Source organism: Elephantulus edwardii, unplaced genomic scaffold (genome assembly GCF_000299155.1).
Source record: "Elephantulus edwardii isolate Elephantulus edwardi_28Jun2011 unplaced genomic scaffold, EleEdw1.0 scaffold00006, whole genome shotgun sequence".
NCBI classification, from domain to species: Eukaryota; Metazoa; Chordata; class Mammalia; order Macroscelidea; family Macroscelididae; genus Elephantulus; species Elephantulus edwardii.
In genome coordinates this window covers 17923746-17944210 of record NW_006399756.1, presented here as the reverse complement: position 1 = coordinate 17944210, position 20465 = coordinate 17923746, and the positions used below count along the sequence as shown (strand labels likewise).

The window sequence follows — 20465 nt, the reverse complement described above, 5'->3', positions numbered from 1 at the left end:
TCTCTCTCTCTCTCTCTCTCTCTCTCTCTCTCTCTCACACACACACACACACACACACACACACACACACATATTTCTCCCCCTGTGGATCCCGTTGACACCTGTCCCTTGACAAGAAGTAAACCTCTGCTTGTTTGCGCAGCAGTTTCACTGCAGAAGGCGTGGAGAGAGTCAGGTTTGCATTTGCGAGCTGTTGGAGACCTGACATCCAGGGCTCTTCTGCTGTCTCTTGGCAGGGGCCTTTGAGTTAGTGGCTGCTGAAATGTCACCTTTGCCCTTTTTTAAAAGCTAGAATAATAGGTGCTGAATGAATGGGAGGCCTCTTAAAATACTGGAAGCACTGTGGCCTTAGGGCGAGCTATTTAGAAATTAGTATGTGTATTGTGTTGTCTTAATTAATGGGTCTTCTGGGTTTGAAGGGGTTGAGGTCACAGAGGACGGCAGTGCTGGCTTTCTGCTCATGGTACCCAAAACATGCCTGCTGGCAGCTTGGGACTGTCTTTGATTGATGGGGAAGGTTGGGAGGCAAACTCGCAGCCTCCCTGCTGATGGGAGAAGCAGGTCAGGAGGAGGTGGGCACCACGCTGTCTTGGAACATCCATAGGCCCCTCCCACTCCCTGCTAGGAAACCAGTCATCCTGCCCACCAGCTTTGCATTCCTTCCACCTGGCCTATCACCACCACCAGCCACCTACCACTACCCCCTTCACTAGGGTTGGAGCTGGTAACTGTTGAGAACAAGCTTTGTGGAATAAAGCTAGTAGCAAGTTCCTGGTGGCCATGAAGCAACTGGGAATAAAGGTGGGGTGCATTATTCCTAGATTAATAATAGCAACAACTAATATTCTTCTAATAACATCACCATTGAACTACTTCTCATATCCCTAATGTCATTTAGTTCAAATCACAGTTTTCTGCAAGAGATGTTACCTTTATTTTGTAAATTCATTCACACAGTCTGTCTGGGGAGATGGGGTGCAGGTGTGAGGGTAAAGAGGTAATATTGACTGAATTGGATGCTCTGCCAGAAACTTCCAGGGAGCTGGTCTTGGTCTCCTGGGATCTTTGTGCCCGCTGTGTGAGTGGGTGGGATAAGCTACCTTACAAAGTGGGTAACAGGGTCCGAGTGGCATGACATGAATCCTGTCCGCGATGATACTGGGAGTTGGGAGAGAGCGGGGACTTCTCACCTGACTTTGAGGCTTTCTGATCTTTCACTACTCAGTGTAATACTCGGCAAGGAACTAACATCAGTAAATATTTGTCCAGTGTCAAATGAGGCTTAAAGCGACATGAATGCTTGTCACAGGACAGTGAGTGAAATACATGTGTCCTGGTAACCTTCACCCAAATCCTGTGACCTTGGGTGGATTTCCTAGGTGGGCCTTCCCAGCTTCATTCCCAGAAACTCATCTGGAAAATGCGTAAAGGACTTCGCCAAGGTCTTCTCCCTACAGCGAGATCTCAAATATTGTATTATGCTACTATTTATTTCCTTTTTATTCTGCCTACTACAGTTGCTGTTTCTTATTTCTGTCTCTTAGAAAAGAAATTTCTGATGACAAAAGCATTCCTGATATGGTTGCCAAAGTAATAAATGTAACAGACTATCAACAACAATAACAGTGGTCACAAGAGCTGATGTTGTTTGAACACCTAACACATGTTCAGTACCGCTCTAAGCTGTCACCTGCCATCATGGTTTGGCAGTAGCTCTCAGGCAAGAGCTGTTGGTTGGCCCCGTTTCACAAAGGAAGAAACTGAGGCTTCGAGAGGTCCGGTAACCTTAGCCCAAGGTCTTTCAGGAAGAAGGTGGTATTTTGGGATCCAAACACCAGAACTGGTCTGACTTCCCACTCTTTAAACCACACTTCGAACTATTAACTGCCCACACGTGTTTGGCCTGGGTATTGCCGTATCTTGCTTGGCTCGTTTAGAGCCTGGGCACTTGCTTTCCCCAGGCCCAGAGTCCATGGCATTGCCGGAGGAAACCCACACTGGTCTTTGCACTGACCCAGGGACTGGCAGTGTTCCCCGACAGAGTGCCAAATTGCTGGACCTTGTTTTTCTGCCTTGTCGTGGTAAACCAGGGCACCAGGGAGTTCTTTGAATTTCCCTTCCCCAACGGTCTGCCATTTCTTGAGGCAGCATTCTGAACAACTTTTAAATCTTACTGACTTCTCTGAAGAAAGGAGAAGGGAGGGAGGGGGCTTGGGGAATCAAGATATGGCCTAAGAGAAGAGTGGCAGGCTTTATTCTGGCTTTGTGTTTTCTTCTAAATTTTTATGTTGTGCACATTGCAAAACCTTTTCTGATGATGATTTCATGTGGTTTCTTGGTAGCCTTGCAACAGCTGCTGCCGGTTGAACCCAAATGCACTGCAAACGTCCTGCTCCTCAGGCCGCCTTGGGTCCCCACGTGTCTTTGTGTGCCTGCTGTTTGCAGAGCATGAAAGGCAAGAACCGGAGTTCTGCGGAGGATGCAGGCACTTAAGAAATCTCTTTAGGGTTTGAGGGCCAGTCATAGGCGAGAGCTGTGATGGCTACGAGTATGAGGCCTGCAGCTGAGCTGCTGTGGATCTAAGAGGAGACCAGTTGTAGAAACAGATAGATTCTGTTCAGCCAGGTGGCTGGGGAGTGAGTGGAAGGAGGGTTCTCTGGTCAGGTGAAATAGGAATACTTGGGTCACTTTGTTTACTTGCAGTGAAATACTTATGCTTATACTTAAACTTTTATACTTATATTTTATGCTTATGCTTATACTAATACTAATACTATACTTTATACTATACTATACTATACCATAAATACTATACTAATACTATGCTAATACTATGCTAATACTATGCTAAAACTATACTAATACTGTACATAGAGTACCATACTCTAAGACATTTCCCTGGGGATATACTTTTTAGATGATTTAGAAATCTTTGTAATAATATCTCAAGGGGCTTTCTTCTTATGATACTATGTTAATAATATAATAGCTAGCTAATAATATAATAGCTAGCATTTACTAAGTACTTTTCTTATGCCAGGCACTGTGCCAGGCATTTAATCCTTACAGGATCTCTGAGGGATGGCTGTTTGTATATATCCCCATTCTACAGATAGACAGCTAGCGCACAGAGATGTACTAATTTGCCCAAACGTACCCACTTTTAGGGAGCTTGCCCGGCTTAGTGGTAAGGAATTCCGCTGCTTAACCCCAAGGCTTGCGGTTCAAATCCATTAGCTGCCTCGTGGGATAAAGATGAGCAGTCTCCTCCCATGCAACTTACAGCGTCTGAAAACACATTGGAGGGTCAGCTACGAGTTGCTCCCCACTTGGCAGTACATAGCAACTACCCAGCTTTTAGATCTGCTTTGTTGTTCTTTCTTAAAAATCTCAACCCTTTGGTGTCCACACTTGACATGAATGAGACACTCAGTACTTATTTGCTGAATGAAAGTTGTTATAGAGCTGAGTTCGAACTCAGGCCTGAGCTGCCTTTGGATCCTGCCTGGAACCTGGGCTTGCACCCAGGACACTGCTTTTATCACTTGGGGTCCTCACAGGAGTAGATCTGTTGAACCCGGTGGGGATCAGTGCCCCAAAGGAAAAAAGAGCACGATGGCTTTGTAGAGGCAAAAACAGGGCTCCTGGGGTACTTCCTGGGCATGGAGGCATCAAAGGCGTAGCATAAACTGTCACTCGAAAGAACATGTTGAAGGGAGCTCTGGTGGCGTAGTGGCAATAAGCAGCACTGCAATCCCAGAGGTGCACAGTTCGAATCCACCAGATGCTCTGCTGGTAAAGGAGGGACAATCTCCTCCTGTACCAGTCAGATCTGATTTGACGGCGCGCGCGCGCGCGCACACACACACACACACACACACACACACACACGAATATGCTACACCTACATGCTTCTCCTGCCTTGGTTTTGGTGACACGTTTATTCCCTCTGGTTATTCCATATGTCTGCAGGGTGAGCTGGCTGAACTCCAGAAGACCTTTTTTGAGGGGATGCACTTCACATGCCATTTTCAATAGCATTGGGACCTCAATCAATTGCTTTCCTCTCGTTCAGGACTTTGGGGAATTTTAGACAGTTCAGTTCTCAAGGCAGAACCTTTCTCAACAGAACATCAGGCAAAGAGGAGCAATTTAAAACACCTGTGAGAATGTTTGATTCCTACCTGCTTGGCTACTGGTAGGTTGGTGGACAGAAATGGGCATCATTACCCACCGACCTCTTAATCAAGCAGCAACCTGGGTGGCCCCCCTCCCTGTTGTTTCCCTGCGTCCACCTGCACCAGGCACTGCAACCATGTCTACCAGTTGCTCTTTGGTTAATTTTTAGTCATGGTGATGCCTTATGTAGCAGATCTGAACTCCCTAGGGTTTTCAGGGACTGATTTTTAAGAATTGCCAAGCCTTTCTTCTACTGCCTCTGAACTTGAACCTCTAGCCTTTCTGTTATTGGTAGAACATGTTAAGGATTGATGCCACACAGGGACTTCTGCTGGGGTCCATACTTTTCTTCACCTTCACACTTTGCAATGAGATTGTTTACTGCATGACCATAAGCCCCCTTTGGTGTCTTGTATTTTATGCCATTGACCATCGTGTATAATGAATATATTTATGTATATCCTATAGTAAATGCTATTGAGGTTGACTGTGATTCTTAGCGGCCCATGAACAATGGATCTGCACCCTGCCATCCTCATCCATCGTATCTGATAATAATTGAGTCCACTGTCACAGTCATTGGATCAGTCCATCTCGTTGAATGTCTTTTGAGGACCCTCCATCTGTCCAAGCGTGATGTCCTTTTCGATGGAGTGGCCTCACCTAACAACATGCCCATGTGGGACGAAGCTTTACCATCCTTGCCTCCAAGGAGCACCCAACTTGCATTTTTTCCAAGATGTATTTATTTGCTCTTTTGTCAGGCCAGGGGATAGTCCATCCTCTCTCCGGAACCACAACTCAGAGGCATCAGTTCTTCTTCTCTCACGCTTAGTCACCATCCAACTTTCAGGTTCATGGCACGTAGTGGCAAAGGGAGGTATTATATTCCTTTTTATTACTAGGTTTGCCTCGTGGCTAAAGCAGAGCCTCTGGGTAGTAACTCAAAGGCCGATGGTTTGAACCCACCTGCTTCTCTGTGGAACGACACCTCGGTCTGCTTGCATAAGATAGACAGCTGGGAACCCAGCAGACACTTCTGTTCTGTTCTGCAGGGTGGCTGTGAGTTCGAACTGACTGAGGGGGCAGTGTATTTGGGTTTGGTCTTCTTGGCCTCAGGAGCCCTGGTGGTGCAGTGGTCAAGTTCTCAGCTGTCAGCTGAAAAGTCATCAAGGCGAACCCATCAGCTGCTCTGCGGGAGAGATCGGAGCCACTCTGCTTTTGTGAAGATTTATAGCCTTGGAAACCCAGTGGGGTGGTTGGGGCTGCTGTGTGTTGGAATCTAGTCGACAGCAGTGGATTTCATTATTATCATCTTCAATGTAAAATAAGAACATGGAGCCATTTGTCTAAGAAGATTCCAGAGCCTCCAAGCCTCAACCTCTGTCCTGAACCCAGGCATTCTGGCTTTAGACCCTGTGCTGAACTAGTTCTCCATCCACCTGGCTCGGAATTAGCGCGGTTTTAAGTTTGCATTTTATCAACCAGCTGCTTCTCATGCTGCCTTGAGCAGGCTCCACATTGGGAGATAAGACAGTCAATGTTTGGGATTAGGCCAGCGTGGAAGGCCCACCTCTGAGCTGGGTCAGGTAGGTAAGGACACGTGACTCAGTTTCTTCCACTTCACCATCCAGCCACCTCCTGGTTTCCAGTCTGGACTCAGGGTGCCTCGTGTGGGTGGAACTGTCTTACTACGTCTTCCCGTTGCAGTTGAAACCCCGAGAGTTGACGGGCGTCTTCCACATCCTCTGGAGCGCTGGACGTGGAGGTGGCCAGGTTCCACGGTCAGGGCTGGTGGGGATTACAAATAAACCGAAGCCTGGGAAACTTTCTTGCTATTAATAGTGCAGCCCTTTGGGGGAGGGAATAACCAAACCCGATGCTGTTGGAATTGATTTTGCCTGTTCCGATGACATACTAATGAGCAAACTGGTTAGCTTCAGATCCTTAGTACTCCTTCCCAAGCCAAAGTCTTTTAAAGACTAAAACCACAAAGTGAGGAACAAGCGGGTTTAGAGGCTCCAGAGCCCCGGACTGAGAAGGGAGGGCAGCCAGCTCGAACTCACAAATGAAACAAATCAAGGTGGTGCGCTCTGCTGAGTGAGTTGCGACGTATTGCATTTCTTGAACTGGTTCTTCACTTTTCTTTCTGTTTCGGAGACAGGTCTTCAGTCTGGCCTCTGGATTTTTGAAGGGGACATTTCTGTTTCTTGAGCGTGTATGGCTGTTTCAGCAAGCCTCTGTCCAAGCGGTCGATATGTGTCAGAGAGCGTGTGCTCGCCACAGGTCGTTCTCCTGGGAGAAAGTCCTCTCTTAAAACAATGCCAAGATCCTTATCACCTCAAATCACCCACTTTGATTATAACAGCCATTGTTCTGCTCCGTGCTTCTTAGCATATACTGGCCAGTCTATGTATACAATGCAGAAAAAACAAAACAGCCCTCTGTGTCTGAAGTGCCCGGAATATCCCAGCATTTCAAGGGGAGACTTTGCAAGTGGACAAATGCTTATTTCCTTCCCCAAATGACCTTATTGTGCTCGAAATATCTCCTGATAGTTTATTAAAGGAAACCACAGACTAGCTTCAGGGCCACAGTTTTCTCCTGCCTGCAGCCTGCTGTCTTCCTGCATCTTTCTAGATCTTTCTCCCGTCCCCACTTATACTAAGCCCATCCTCAAATGCCATGCTAACCCCCAGGGCCGCCCCGCAGCTCGTACAGTGGGCCTTTGTTGTGACCCTCGACCCTTCCTCACTCTGGGCTCTGCCGTCCCCCTCCAAGCACGGAGTCCCTCTGGCACGGTTTTGGAAAGAATTTGGGGTGTGGACTTCCTTGAGTGACTAGGATTAGGCCCGTGGAGTCTGCAGTCAGACGAGAAGTGTGTGGGCAAAGGGAACCATTGTGCACAGCTTCTCTGGACAGAAAGCCTGCCTTCATCTTTTACTGTGCCTAGTGGACAATTGAGACATTCAGCTGAGGTCTGAAAGGGACGTGGGCCGGGATGGTGCAGCAGACCTCCCAGACGAAGCTTGCAGGAGAAGCAAATAGAGACACGGATTACCACTGGGGCAAACAACCGGGCCGGGGCCTGGGAGACAATGTTTATTTCCTTGCTCTCTAGGAGGGATTTGGAAAGAGCCATAATCCTGGGTTAGGAGTAATTTGTTACAGCAAGATGATACTTGAGTGGCAGGCCACTTCTGGCTGAGGCAGCAAGAAGACTGTGGATGGGAGGTGGGGGTGTCCAACACCCGCAGAAGGTCAACAGCATGTAAATCTTCTCCCCACCACCACTACTTGGCCGGGGGGCTGGTTCCTCCCCAAGCAAACTGAACCAGAAGGGTGCTGCTTGACCTTTCGGCTTCCTGGGTGTAGCGTTACGAAGCATCTCCAAATGCTTGTCACAGCGAGAATTTGACAAGAAAAATTCCGACAGGAAGACGTCGCTCCAGCCACTGGCCTCTTTTAAATGTGGCAAAAGGGAAATGGGGGTGGGGGTGCAAAAGAAAAGGGAGCCTGGTTTGAATGATTCCAGTTGGAAGTGGAGGATCTGAACCAGCGTTGGGCTCCCACCTCGGGCCTCTGCAGAAGAACGAAAGCAAGTTAATTCCCTGTTACCTGATTGCGAAGCTTCTTTTTGCGCTTTCCTTTGTCATCGTGTGGTGGCTGGAGAAACACGCAGAGGAGAGGTGAACCTAATCAGAAAAGCAGGCCCAAGTCTCTCGAGCTCCCTGCCAACGAGAAAGGAAGGAATTTGTGACGTTCTGGAGTTTAGCATCTGCTGTGACCTGATGAGTCATGCATTTAAAATAACCTCCAGGTTACTGGTTGGCACTGTGCCTCTCAAAGGTCATCTCAAGGCTCCACCTCTAGCACTTTGCAGAGCAGACCTGTCCTTTCTGACTTACGTCCCTTGTACAGTTAGGTGGAGGAAGTATGAACAAATCCCACTACTTGGAAACTCATGTACTTCTTTGCCTTGTCATCATTTATATATAGCTTGTGCTTTGAAAACTAAATGAGGATAAATCTATTGACATATTTAGAAGTGATATATGATTTCATGCCCATTTGATAGCTGGAGAGACTGAGGTGCAGAGACAGATGGGGACCTGGTGGAGGTCAGAGGAAGCGGGAGACGGGGCTGTGGGAGTCATGGTTTCTGAACCACGGTTCCACTGACCCTCCCGCTACCCTCTCTTTGTTTTTAGACTTCTGTCTTGAAACAGTGCCTGTCCACATTGCTTTCTCTCTTCCACTTTCTCCATCAGCACTTTCAATCCAGGCCACACCCTGCTCATCCCATCTTTTATGTAGTCCGAGGCATTTCTTGCCCTTATAACTTGTCACTTGCCATGAGCCAACACTAACCAAGATCCCATTTGGGAATTTCTTGTTTCCCAAAGGCAAGGCTGGCTTTTGAGAGGTTTATGTTTTTGTTTCATTTTTTTCCAAGAAGAAGAGATTCCTTTGTAGTTTTTTTCCCCCCTAGTTCATTCTTTAGCGGAGGGTGTATGTGTGCCAGTCTTCCCACTTTCTTTTCTCTCTCCTTGGATAAATGTCACATTGCTCCAGTAACTTGAGTACATTCTTATTTCCGAATGTTCCAGATCTAGCCAAGCTCTAGGTGACACCCACACTCATCCTCTGTGGTGTTTTGTGTCTTCCAACTTTCTTTTCCCTTGACCCGCAGAGCTGTCCCGTTAGGCATGCTGTAGTGAGGCAAGTGGTAACGGAAACATTTTGATTAACTGGATTTTTAAATAAGAAGAAATGGGGGGGTGGCAAGGAAAATGATGACTGCAAGGTTGATTCTGAAATGAAAGATCGTATTTTTCTGCCTAAATGTTGACTGTTGCCTCTGAACTTGAGAATCAAACAGCAGCAGCATGGGGGCATTCCTTTTCTGTTGTTCACCAGCTAAGGGGATTGGGGGAGAGGGATTGTACCACTCTTGGTGGCTGGAATTTGGAGGCCTGTTTGAGCGAGATGGGAGAGCAGGAACCTGTCCTTTCAGATCTACTGGTGGCTTCCTGCTTTCTGACCCCCTGGCTCAGGAACTTGAGTGTTTGGTGTAGAACTGACATTTGCTTGGAACGCAGAACGTTCTGAGGGGAGTTCAGTTTTGAAACTACCTGAAGACATAGACGTGGCCAGTCCTGCATTAAGAATCTTGAGTGACAAACAACAGTTAGGCACTCAAGTGATAATGCAAAGGTTGGTGGATTGAAGCCACCAGACCTTCCGTGGGAGGGATGAGCTGGTGACCTGCTTTTGGATATTATATATGGATTATAGCATAGAAAATAGCAGTTCTGCTCGTCATATTTGGGTGCTTTGAATTGGGATTGATTCAGCAGCAACAGGTGAGCTCCTAGAATTTATGCTAGTGAGTGCACTTCGGAATCATTTTGTGAGTAAATAGAAATTAGAGATATCCCCAGATATTTCAATTTCGTAGGTCTTTTGGGCCAGGAACAAAATCTCTTGTAAATGCATCTAGGTTTGCAAACTGTAAGGCCATGCCATCATCATTAAGCAAGTCCTTATTTGTACTCTTCTTATATATTACCTTTATGCTGGTCCTTGTACCATTAGCTTATTGACCCATTGACTGGATCCTAAATGATTATGCTAGGCCACGCTGGACACAGCATATGTGCATGGCAGATACTGTAGGAAGCACATGTTAGAGTACAAAGGATTTTCCAGATCATGCTTCTCCCCAGTTTCTTGCTGGGGACTTAGCCTAAGCGTGAGGAAAGGTTTTGAACACTGAAGGGTTGAATGCATCTGCCCATTTGTTGGTACGGCTGGGCTGGAAAAGAGATTTCCAGGCTTTTCCCTCCGAGACTCTGTGACTTCCCGAAGCACAGTCCAGTCAGGACGCCAGTTTGGGAGAGTCGAAGGCAGGCTGGGCCCCCACCTCAGGAGGCCATCTGGGTGCGAGAGGAAGGGCCTGCAGAAATTCTACCCTGCTGTGCTTCAGTGAGCTGCTCGACCATAACCTCCCTGCGAAACCACTGACCTGGCAAATGCAAAAATAGCTGAGGGGTCAGGCTATTGAATGGCTGATGGGGCAAAGAAAACAGTGACTCCCGAGCTTGGTTATTGGATTCTTTTCTTGTTATTTCCTTGTTGTGTTTTATTTTCCTCATGCTGCCAGTGGTCTCCGTAGAAAAATCTCCTTGGAGGAGAAAAGTGTTTACCTAGCTACCTGGAGGGAGAGATTATAGATGGAGTGTTTATTACCTTGAGGACATTGTAAGACATTCCCTTGACCATCTACTTGGAGACACCAACCCTTGGTTGGCCTCAAGGCAAGGATGCCTAATGGTTGATAAGAAAACCAGAAGGGTTATTAAGGTGAGTTGGGAAGCTGATGGGGAGGAGGTATCCTGGTGGGCTGGAGAGGACCTGGCCTCTGACCACAGGCAAGTCGTACTTGTGCTGTTGTTTTTCTCCTTGGTAAAATGTTACTAATAACTTTCCACTGTTAGGTTTCATAGAATTATTGTGAGTGCACTTGTGAAGCCTCAACCACCAGTTGCCATGGTGTTAATTCTGACTCTTGATGACCTTATATTTGTCAAGAGTAGTCTTGTGGTCCACAAGGTTTTCAGTGGGGGATAAATAGTCCAGAAGTTCTTCCGAAGGAGCTCTGGGGTGGACTTGAATTGCCAACCTTTAAGTGAAGGAGCCATTTGTACCATGCCGGGGCTGTATGAGTTCCCATCTGTAAATGTGAAGTGATACTTCTTAGAATGATGCCCTCTGGAAGAAGAGCTTGACTGTAAGGTGGGTGGTTTGAATCTCGGGAGAAAAGGGAGCCAGTCTTCTCCCAGGAAGGTTTACAGCTTTGGAAATCGGCTGCAGGGCTCTTGTGAGTTGGCACTGATTCTACAGCAGCAAGATGTAGTGGATTTTCATAAAGATTTAACTTAAAAGTTTTACAAGGTCCAGCTCATAGAGAGAGAAGCAGCTAAGGTGTTAAGACTTGCTTCATACTGGTACCTGGGTGTGAGTGTGTTATGGCTGCCACCCCCTAGTAGTCATTTAAGGTTTAGAAATAGGACAGTAACTTTAAGGGACAAGTTTCTGAGTCCCTGTTTTATTGGCTGTGGGGTTTTTTTTGTTTTTTGTTTTTTTTTTTTTTTAATAACAAAAAACCACTAAGTGGCACCCCTAACTTCTTACTATATGTTTTCTTTTTCTTTTATTAATTCTTGTGTGTGTAGCTCCCAAGCCAAAGGTGGGTGACTCTACTCCACGGCCCTCAGGCCTGCCTTTAATTGTTTTTGGTGAAATATTCTTCTAGGTCTTGTAACCCTGTTATGTCCACTTGCTGTATGTACAGAGGTATCTTACGGTTGCTGTGAAGCTGAACACTGTGACACTGATGAGTCAAATGCAAGAATGGTCACCCATGCTGGACAGTGTTTGGTGGAGTTCTCCAATTAAAACAAGCTTGGAAGCAGGAGTGGCAGCCACTTCAGTAATAGCTTGCCTCCGGAAACCCTATGAACCTGGAGAAGGGACAAAAGTTATACAGGAGGTATCCAGACTTTAGTTCATAGGGTTGCTATGAGTCACCTGCGACTCGATGACACTTAACAACAACAACAACAGCTGTCAAATCAGATCTGACTGGTACAGAAGGGGATTGTCCCTCCTTCTCCAGTAGAACATCTGGTGGATTCAAATCATACACCTCTGGGATTGCAGTGCAGCTTCTTGCCACTAGGCCACCAGGGCTTCCTTTGTATGTTTTCTGTGGTGGTGTTCACCTTCAAGAGCACATCCCACCTCCATAGGCTTATAGGTCCCTGCCCACACCCTTCTTTCAAATCTTAGGAAGAGCAGTATACACTAACTTATACTACGTTCTAGCAAGTGGAGATTATGCATCCTGGAATTTCTTTTCCCAAACTCAGTAATGCTTTATAGGCAAAATGGAAACTCTCCAAGGGTATGTTGTAGAATTTTCAAAAAACTCAATTCTTAGAATACGCTTTATACTAGGGCAAAGTAGCCTGATATTTCCTATAACTTGTGCTTCTGCAGGAAAGCCCATCGCACAGTTTTGGAAAAATGTTGAAGTGACTCTTGAAAATGCCTTACAGAGTTGGGATGGAGGTCTAGTTTTCAGAAAACACCTGGTGCTTATATGATTCAGTATTAAATTGTCATGACTTCTTATACTTACACCAAGCTGGAGGAATTGAGAGTTTCTTGCCTCCAGGGTAATGACTTGTTTTTGAAAGATGAGGCTGAATTTTCTATTTTCTCTTTCTGAGAAAAAGTGTCAGGAAGATGGTCACACTTGCCTTTTTATCAGGTGTGTGTGTGTATGCATGGCTACCTTGTGAAGAGTTCTCTGGAAGAGGACTTCTGGAGAAGTGTCAGTCTGCTGCTAAGTTTCATATCGCAAGGACTTTTCCTCTTGTCATCAGTGATGTGCAGGTCATGATCCTGGTGGTTCTTCTGCATCGCCCATTTGTTTTTTTTTTTAATTTTTATTATTTTGTGTGCGTGTACCGTCAAATCAGATCTGACTGGTACAGGAGGATATTGTGCCTCCTTCTCCGGCAGAGCGTCTGGTGGATTCGAACCGTGTTCCTCTGGGATTGCAGTGCAGTTTCTTGCCACCAGGCCACCAGAGCTCCTCTGCATCGCCCATTTGTAATAGAGTTGAGCTGACTGGACTGTTGTGATGAGGCTGCCAGGAGAGGAGAGGCATCGGCCACCATGGGAAGGAGGAAGAATTTAGGGGCTTGGGCATGATGGACTGTGTGGATTTGGGTGTTTAGGAAGGAGGCTCTCTTTCCATATAATCTAGAACTCTCTGGCACTAGAGCATTTAGAAGACAGGGTGGTGAAAATGTGGCCTGAGGGACGTATTTTGACTTCTTGTAATGTGAACGATCTTATTAAAATCAGTTAAGTTATAAAGTTTGTTGGTGTCATGCCTGTTGTTGGCTTTTTTGGTCGGAAAAAAAGTCAGGTCTGAACTTGGGAAATGAAGAGCTTGCTCCAAGGAAGATTCATCTCCACCAGGAAGGTGAGCAAATACTAAAAGATTATGGACCCGACCGTTTCCTTAGGGATTAACCTTTTCTAGGACACGATTTTGCAGAAGAGACTAATTTCATCTCATTGACCCATCTCTTCAAGCCCTGCTGCCTTCTTTTCCCTCCTGAACTCCTCTCTTTGCCTAAAGCAATAGCTAATATCACCCGTTGGTGATGGCAGAGTTTGTGTGGTGGTAGCATCATTCCAGTTTGGTTATATGTGAAAAAGTATGTGTTGCAAAGCTCTGGAGAGAGGAGCTTCAGTACCTGAAACGTTGACTTCAAATCATCTGGAACATTCTCCCGTGACCTGTGGTGTCCCCCCAGGTAGTCTTTTGCTGTGACTGCCTGACAGACGAGACATCCCCATGCCTCCTGGGAAGTGGATGAGAACTTCTGAACACATGAACTTTTTCCAGTCAGAATTACTCAGGGATTCTTAAAACTTACAATTTGGAAAAGAGAGAGGAGTTATTTCAGTGGGATTGTGGTCAAGTGGTTAAACCTTGTGACTGGGAGTCACAGCCAGAGGGCTCAGATTCTTACCCAGGTCTTTCCCCCAAACTCAAGTTGGCCAGTGGCGAGTCATTCCAAGTCCAGAATGTTGCTTTTGGGCCACCAAACAGGCTTTTCTGCATATTTCCTGCATATGGGGCTTGCTTGGCTGCTGGGATGTAGGGCCCAGGAAAGGAGGTAACGCAGGCCTTCTTTGTAGGGGTGAAACTCCAACCTAAAAGCCAGGGGCCAAAGTCAACTCCACCAACTGTAGTTGTGTGGACTTTGATGTAAGAGTGATTCCTGTTGTTGTTGTTGTTGTTATTTGCTGTTGAGTTGCTTGAGACTCATAGCGACCCTATGTACAAGAGCCCTAAACGCAGCTCTATCCTGTGCCAACCTCACCGTCTCTGACACACTCATTCCCACCACTCCAATCACAGAATCGATCCATCTCATTGAGGGTCTTCCTCTCCTGCACTGTCCCTCCACGCTTCAGAATCCTTGACTCCAAAGAGCATTCTGGCTTCATCCTTTCCAGGACAAACCTCTTTGTTCTCCTAGCAATCCATGGTATATCCAGCACTCTTCTCCAGCACCACAGCTCAAAGGCATCAATTCTCTTTCTATCATCCCTAGTCACTGTCCAACTCTCCGATGCATAGCATGTAATTGCAGAGACTGTAACACAGATCAGGTGCACCTTAGTCTCCAGCCTGACGTTGTTGCTCTTCAGTACTCTTGAGAGGTCCCTCACAGCTGACTCTCCCAATGCAATTCATGATATTTACGTCCTTTAATATTTGGGGCAGGAAGAGGGAGGCAGAAATCCAAAGAAGAGCTGTATTCCCTGGCCAGTGACAGTGTTAAGCAATTTGTATTTCAGTGTCCACAAATAAAGTTTTATTGGAATGTTGTTGCTCATTTGTTTTTTCATGCAAGGCGGGGTTGAGATAAAAGCCCAAGATACTCATTCTCTGATGCTCTGCAGAAAAGTTGGCCAACTCTCGTCCTTTAGAAATAAAAGGATGATGGCCACTTGGCCATCTACCTGGATGGAGTGAATGAAGAGACATGTGTAGAGATGCGTTGGGGTGTGCTTTAGGTCAGGAGTTTCCCCAAGGCTTTATCATCATCATCATTACCTTTGCTCTCTGAAGTTCCCCTGTTTATTTAGAGAATACATTTATTTACAAAATAAACCCTAGGAACAGCCCTGGACTGGACACAGGTGTTTGGCATGCCTTCCTTGTCACCTTTGTCACTGATGGTAGACTTGCAAGAATGAATGTGGCTCTTTTGAAGAGCAAGTCCTGCCAGTTCAACTTGAATACGAAGTGAAAGGACTTTGGTGGCACAGTGGTTAGAATTGCGTGTTAACCAGAAAGTTAGTGGTTCAAACTCAGCAGCTGCTCTGTGGAAGTTAGATGTGTCCTCTGTTCTCCTTGACGACACTGGAAACCCTGTGGACATTCTACTCTGTCCTGTTGGGTTGTGGTCATTCAGAATCTATGTGACATCTGCAGTTTGGTTTAGTTTTCTGACTGGAAGTGGGACCCTGTGGAGGCCCTCTGATTTGGAAAACCTTCCTGCATGTCTTTCTTTCCCTCCCTTTTAATAGAAGAGATGGAAGAGGAGAAATTAGAGATGTTTACTTTTTTTTTTTTTCTTCTTGCTGACAATTTAACAGGCTTTTAAAAACTCCTTTGAATCCTTCCAGACCATTGGGGCTGCGTACATTTCGGGTCTTTGCTCCGAGGTCTGAAGCTTGACTTTAAGCTCTCTGAGATGTATCATAAAATATGATTTGGGGGAAAGCCCTAATGGGCCATGATCTGAACATTAGTATTAAACAAAGGATGAAATGCTTTAGCCAAGATGGCCTTATTTTTGGAGCAGACCCCATTTCAACAGTTTTCAAGGCAGGAATTCCCACAGCCCCATTTGATTGCAGTTTGTTGAAAAGTTTAATGTTTTTGTAGGCAATTCATAATTTCCACATTGAGCAGCCGGAGAGCTGGAGCCCAGTGTTGCTTTTATAGTAGGATGGTGGGAACTCACCTACTCACTCCCTCTACCCCCCCTCACAAAAAAAAAAAGAAGGATATAAAACCAAAGTTGAGTGGTTGGGGAAATCAGGCCCACGTGGTGTTCCAGGCCTTCCCGAGATCCAAGGTGCCCCCTCCTTCTGGAGGACCCAACAGAATAGAATTTCCTGCTGCTTAATGTCTCCAGGAAGAGAAAGATTTTCCTCTAGGCTGTAATAGTGCCCAATTTCCTTTTTCTCCCCTTTATTTATTTATTTTCCCAATTAATAAGGACCAATTGGATGAGATGAAGGAACCTGGGAAACCCATCACTTCTAGAGGACACTAATTGCTTCCTTTTAAAAATTTTGACATAATATTTACCCCCTTCCCCCGCAGAATACATCTTCTCATTCAGGATACTAGTTAGGATGGCAGGCTCACAGACAAGGGGTGTGTGGTGACCCTGCCTCTGTGGCATCAAGTTGCATTGGGAAGAAGAGGGTGGGACAATCGCTGAGGAGTCTCTCCAAGCTTACAGGCCACCATCTGGATTTGGTTAGCCCTCTCTGGGCAGTGGGGCTGAGCCTCATTTCCTCCAACCAGTAATGTTATATAGGCAGTGATCCTGGGCTGCCCTAACATAATTGAAAATTATGTATATTGTAGGCTTGAGTGCTGAAACTCAGGCTCATAAAAATATGTGGTGCAGGGAGCCCGAGGAGATATTAGGAATGATACACAATGAAGCTTTTATGCGAAGGAGGAGTTGTAAGTCTCTGCATTGATACGACAGTTCTTGGGTGGGGTCAGTCACCTGAAACAGAGCGTTTGTTTCCCAAGTCAGTGGGGGCAGGTATTGGATGTAGTCACATCAGGTTTGCGGATCACTAAAGACAACAGGTCTATTTGTGGAACACTCTTAATGCTTCTTTGAATGAGGGCGGAGTGTAGATGTTAGCTAGGTAAAATGGAGAGGTGAATGTTAGTGGATGTCCTGTTTGATTGGCTTCTAGGAAGCGAAATGGCCACTCTAGGCCGTATCTTTTGGTGGCACGTGAACCAGAGCTGAGTAGATGCTTATGGTCCTCTTGAGTATCTTGCAAAGTTGAGGGAAACCTTTGTTTCAATGGTTCTCAATCAGGGATGGTATTGTCCCCCAAAAAGGTGTTTGGAAATGGCTCGGTTGTCAGAACAACATGGGAATTTCCATCAGGATTCGTTGTTTAGGATCTGGAAACCTAAAAGTCTTTTAGTACCTGAACCAACTTTTGACCCCCACCCCAGCCAGGTAGGTAGACAGGTAGGCCAGTCCCTTCAATGTACTAATGAAACACTGGAGGTTTAGAGATGCCAGAGAATCTGCTGTATGAGGTCCCTTCAGAGGATTGCAGAGACCTAGAGCTGGTAACCAGGTTTCCTCCCTGGGAGAGGCATCTTGGTAAACGTTCAGAAGACACTTGTTCCTACATTGCATGTATCTTTTTGTTTGTTTGTTTTGTGTCATTGAATTGATTTGAACTCATAGCAATCCCAAGTTAGAGTAGAGCTGACCAGTAGGATTTCCTAGACTATAATTCTTTCAGGAGAGGAGCTTGGGCTTGATTTTTAATAGTTGGGGGAGGTGTGTTTTTAACAAAATATACTACAGGATACACTACCAGTTCAGCAATTTCTGCACATATAATTCTGTGGCATTGAACTCATGCTACTTTTCCATGTTGGGCCTCTCCCATTAACATAAGCTCACTACTCCTTAAATTTCCTGTTACAAGTTTTTAGTTGATGTTGTTATTGTGATCTTGTATAGATAGATCTTAAAGAGCTTAACACTTAAGACCAGCATTCTGTACAACCCTTGATAAAATATTGTTTGGTTTTAAGAAGCTTCAAGGGGATATTTTTGAGTTAAGATTATCCCAATGCAATACTTTTGAGGATTTATCCAGGCTTCATGGGTCCTGAAACTTTTGAGCATTTAATGTTTGTTTTGCCTTATCCCCCTTTTGATCAGAATTTGAATATAGAACTGTTGAGGTAAATGCACATTAATGGTACAAGAATGTAATAGTCATAGGAACAGATCACCAAGTCTTTTCTCATAGCAGTCTTTTTTCCAGCAGAGAAGCTAGTGAATTTGAAACAACTAAAAATTTTTTTAAAATTATTTTTTATTGGTTTGTATATAAGAACCACCAACGCTTTGTTTCTTTAAAGAAAATTTTTATTTTATGCTGGTTTGCTTACAAAGTTCTTATACATAGTTTTGTACGTACACCAATCTTTCTCATTTCATTTATCCGCTTCTTCCTCCACCCATCAAATTGTGTGACCCTATGATTACTCACCCCCTGCCCATCCTCACCCGTCTGCCCCCCTTTGATCCTCATACATGTTTTACTAGTTAACTTTCTATTTCTACAATGATGGTTTTATACAGTAGTTGTCCTTATAAGACTGAGTTAGTTCACTTCGCATAATGCTCTCTAGTTCCTCCCAAGTTAGGCAGTAATTTTCAAAATCATTGTTCCTGCATGCTACGTAGTATTCCATTATACGAATGTACCGTAATTTCTCAATCCATTTGATTGTGGTTGGACATTTGGATCTGCTTCCATGTTGTTGCGATGGTAAATAATGATGCTATGAATATTGGTGTCCAAATCTCCATTTGAGCCTCAGTTCTAATTTTCTTGGAGTATATTCAAGGCAGTGGAATAGCTGGGGCATATAGAATTTCTGTGTTCCGTCTTTTTGAGGAAACACCAGACTGCCTTCCAGAGTGGTGGTACCATTTTACAATCCCACCAACTGCGCAAAACAAGGAATCACCAGCAACCCAACACTTAACCACCGTACCATCTTAACTGGAAAAAATGTTTGCCTTTTTGACAGAGACTTCATGGTCTTAGGTCTTCTGGCTTCAGAAACAACTGAGTTTGGTTTTAATTTTCAGAAAATGTTGTGTCTTTGAAGAATCCAGTGGGTATCCTTTCTGTGTCATACCTATTCTTCTTTCTGGACTGCTCTTTGCAGTTGATCTCTTTTGACATGAAGTCCTATCCTCTGTGATCTTTATCAGTCTCTTCCACTCAACCATCATTCTTGTTCTCCTGGTGCAGCGTATCCATCACAGCTTTGCAACTTCACTGCTCTTCAGTTACCTGTGTGCGTGTTACCTCCCTCACTTGGCAGACGCCTGCCCAGCACACACATCTTTCTGTCTGCATAGTGCTTGCCAAGAAAGTGGTGCACAAAGCAAGGCTTTATTAATGTTTATTGAGTACAATTTCTTGTAGAATTGCTATTAAGCCAGCTATTAACTTTGCTCTGTGTCTCTGAAAAGATCAAACAGGCTCCTTAGATACTCTTCAGTCATTAACCAATGCGTTAGTTAGCTAGCTTCGGGAAGACATGAGACTGACACTGATGTTCTTATTAAGACCTTAACATTGTATCCAAGTTTTGTTTGTCTGAAGATTTCTTGTGAAACTGAGGTTGATATCTCTAACCAAAGAAGCACTTAGTGTATCTGTTTAAATATCAGTGACTGAACATTCCATTTTACATTACTTTTCCCTGTAATAATGTGGGAGGTCAGATCATTTGAGTGTTGAAGTTCCTCTGAAAGCTGATGGATCACTTTAGGCGGAAGTTGTTCCCTTTGTTGCCTGTGCCTTTATTTTCTGAGGGGGATAGGCGTAATGGGCTTTATCTTTACTTTTATGTTTGAGGTTAATTTGTGCGTATTTACAAGTTGGTGGTGCCTTAAGACATAGGTTGTTGAGATTCCCTTTTGTTTGCATTTTAGAATAACCCATGTCCCTTCCCTTCTTTGTCCTGTCTCCTCACCACTGCTCCTTTCTAGACAGGGACCTATGAATGAAACCACTTTTATTTGAAATGACTCACATGTTTTCAATATATACACGTTGAGCACGAAGGATCTATTGACATGCTATCTATTTTTGTTTGGTGTTATTAGTACTTTTAAAAAAATTTATTTTAATAATTTTAATGAACATTTACAGAGATTTTGGATTTCCATTCATTCATTGTTGCACTTTTCTCCCTGCCCTCCGCCCCCCGCCCCAGTTTGCTCCTCTCTTTGAAAAGTATAAGAAAAAGTCTTTCTTTGATATACAAACCCACCGCCCCAAGTACACTCCACTATGCAACCTTAATTGTGGACTTATTAGTACGTTTTTAAGCTTTCAATTTCTTTCCTGAACTCACGGTTTTCCTTTTTCATTTTGTTCCCTCCGTCCAGTATCTCCAGATGAAATGGCCACTGCTTGATGTTCAAGCAGGAAGCCTTCAGAGTAGACAAGCCCTCAAGGATGCCCGGTCTCCGTCCCCGGCACACATTGTCGTAAGTAACTTTGCAATGACAGTTGCTTCCTTGACTGGGGGAGATGGAGAGTAAGATCTTTTGGTGATGACAGACCTTGCTTGTCACTTGTGAAAATAACATTTTTGAATGTTCTTTGGATGTGCTTTATATCTGCTAGGGGCTCCTTTTCCTGCAGTTGGACTTTACAGAGCGTCACTGACCTAGAAATGCTGGGCACCTTCTCTCCACACTTCTTATCCATATAGTCAGTCTATATTAAGTCTAGGCGTAGGGGGCCCAGTTAATGGACCACAGACACATGCTTTGGAGAAAACTAGAAGTGGAGTCAAAGTAATTAAA

The 20465-nt window shown here is 45.0% G+C and overlaps 1 protein-coding gene across 10 annotated transcripts in view; it reads left to right on the top strand.

Annotated features, from left to right (window-relative positions):
• The window catches only part of TCF7L2 (transcription factor 7-like 2 (T-cell specific, HMG-box)), a 237454-nt gene that overhangs the window by 74731 nt on the left and 142258 nt on the right, over positions 1-20465 (top strand). For 9 of the 10 annotated variants that reach the window (XM_006879930.1, XM_006879926.1, XM_006879927.1 and 6 more), the window contains exon 5: positions 20043-20144. The exons of the other annotated variant lie outside the window; for it this stretch is intronic. In XM_006879930.1, coding sequence (XP_006879992.1) covers positions 20043-20144 — 102 coding nt within the window. The remainder of the gene's footprint in view (positions 1-20042; positions 20145-20465) is intronic. 10 annotated transcript variants of the gene reach the window in all.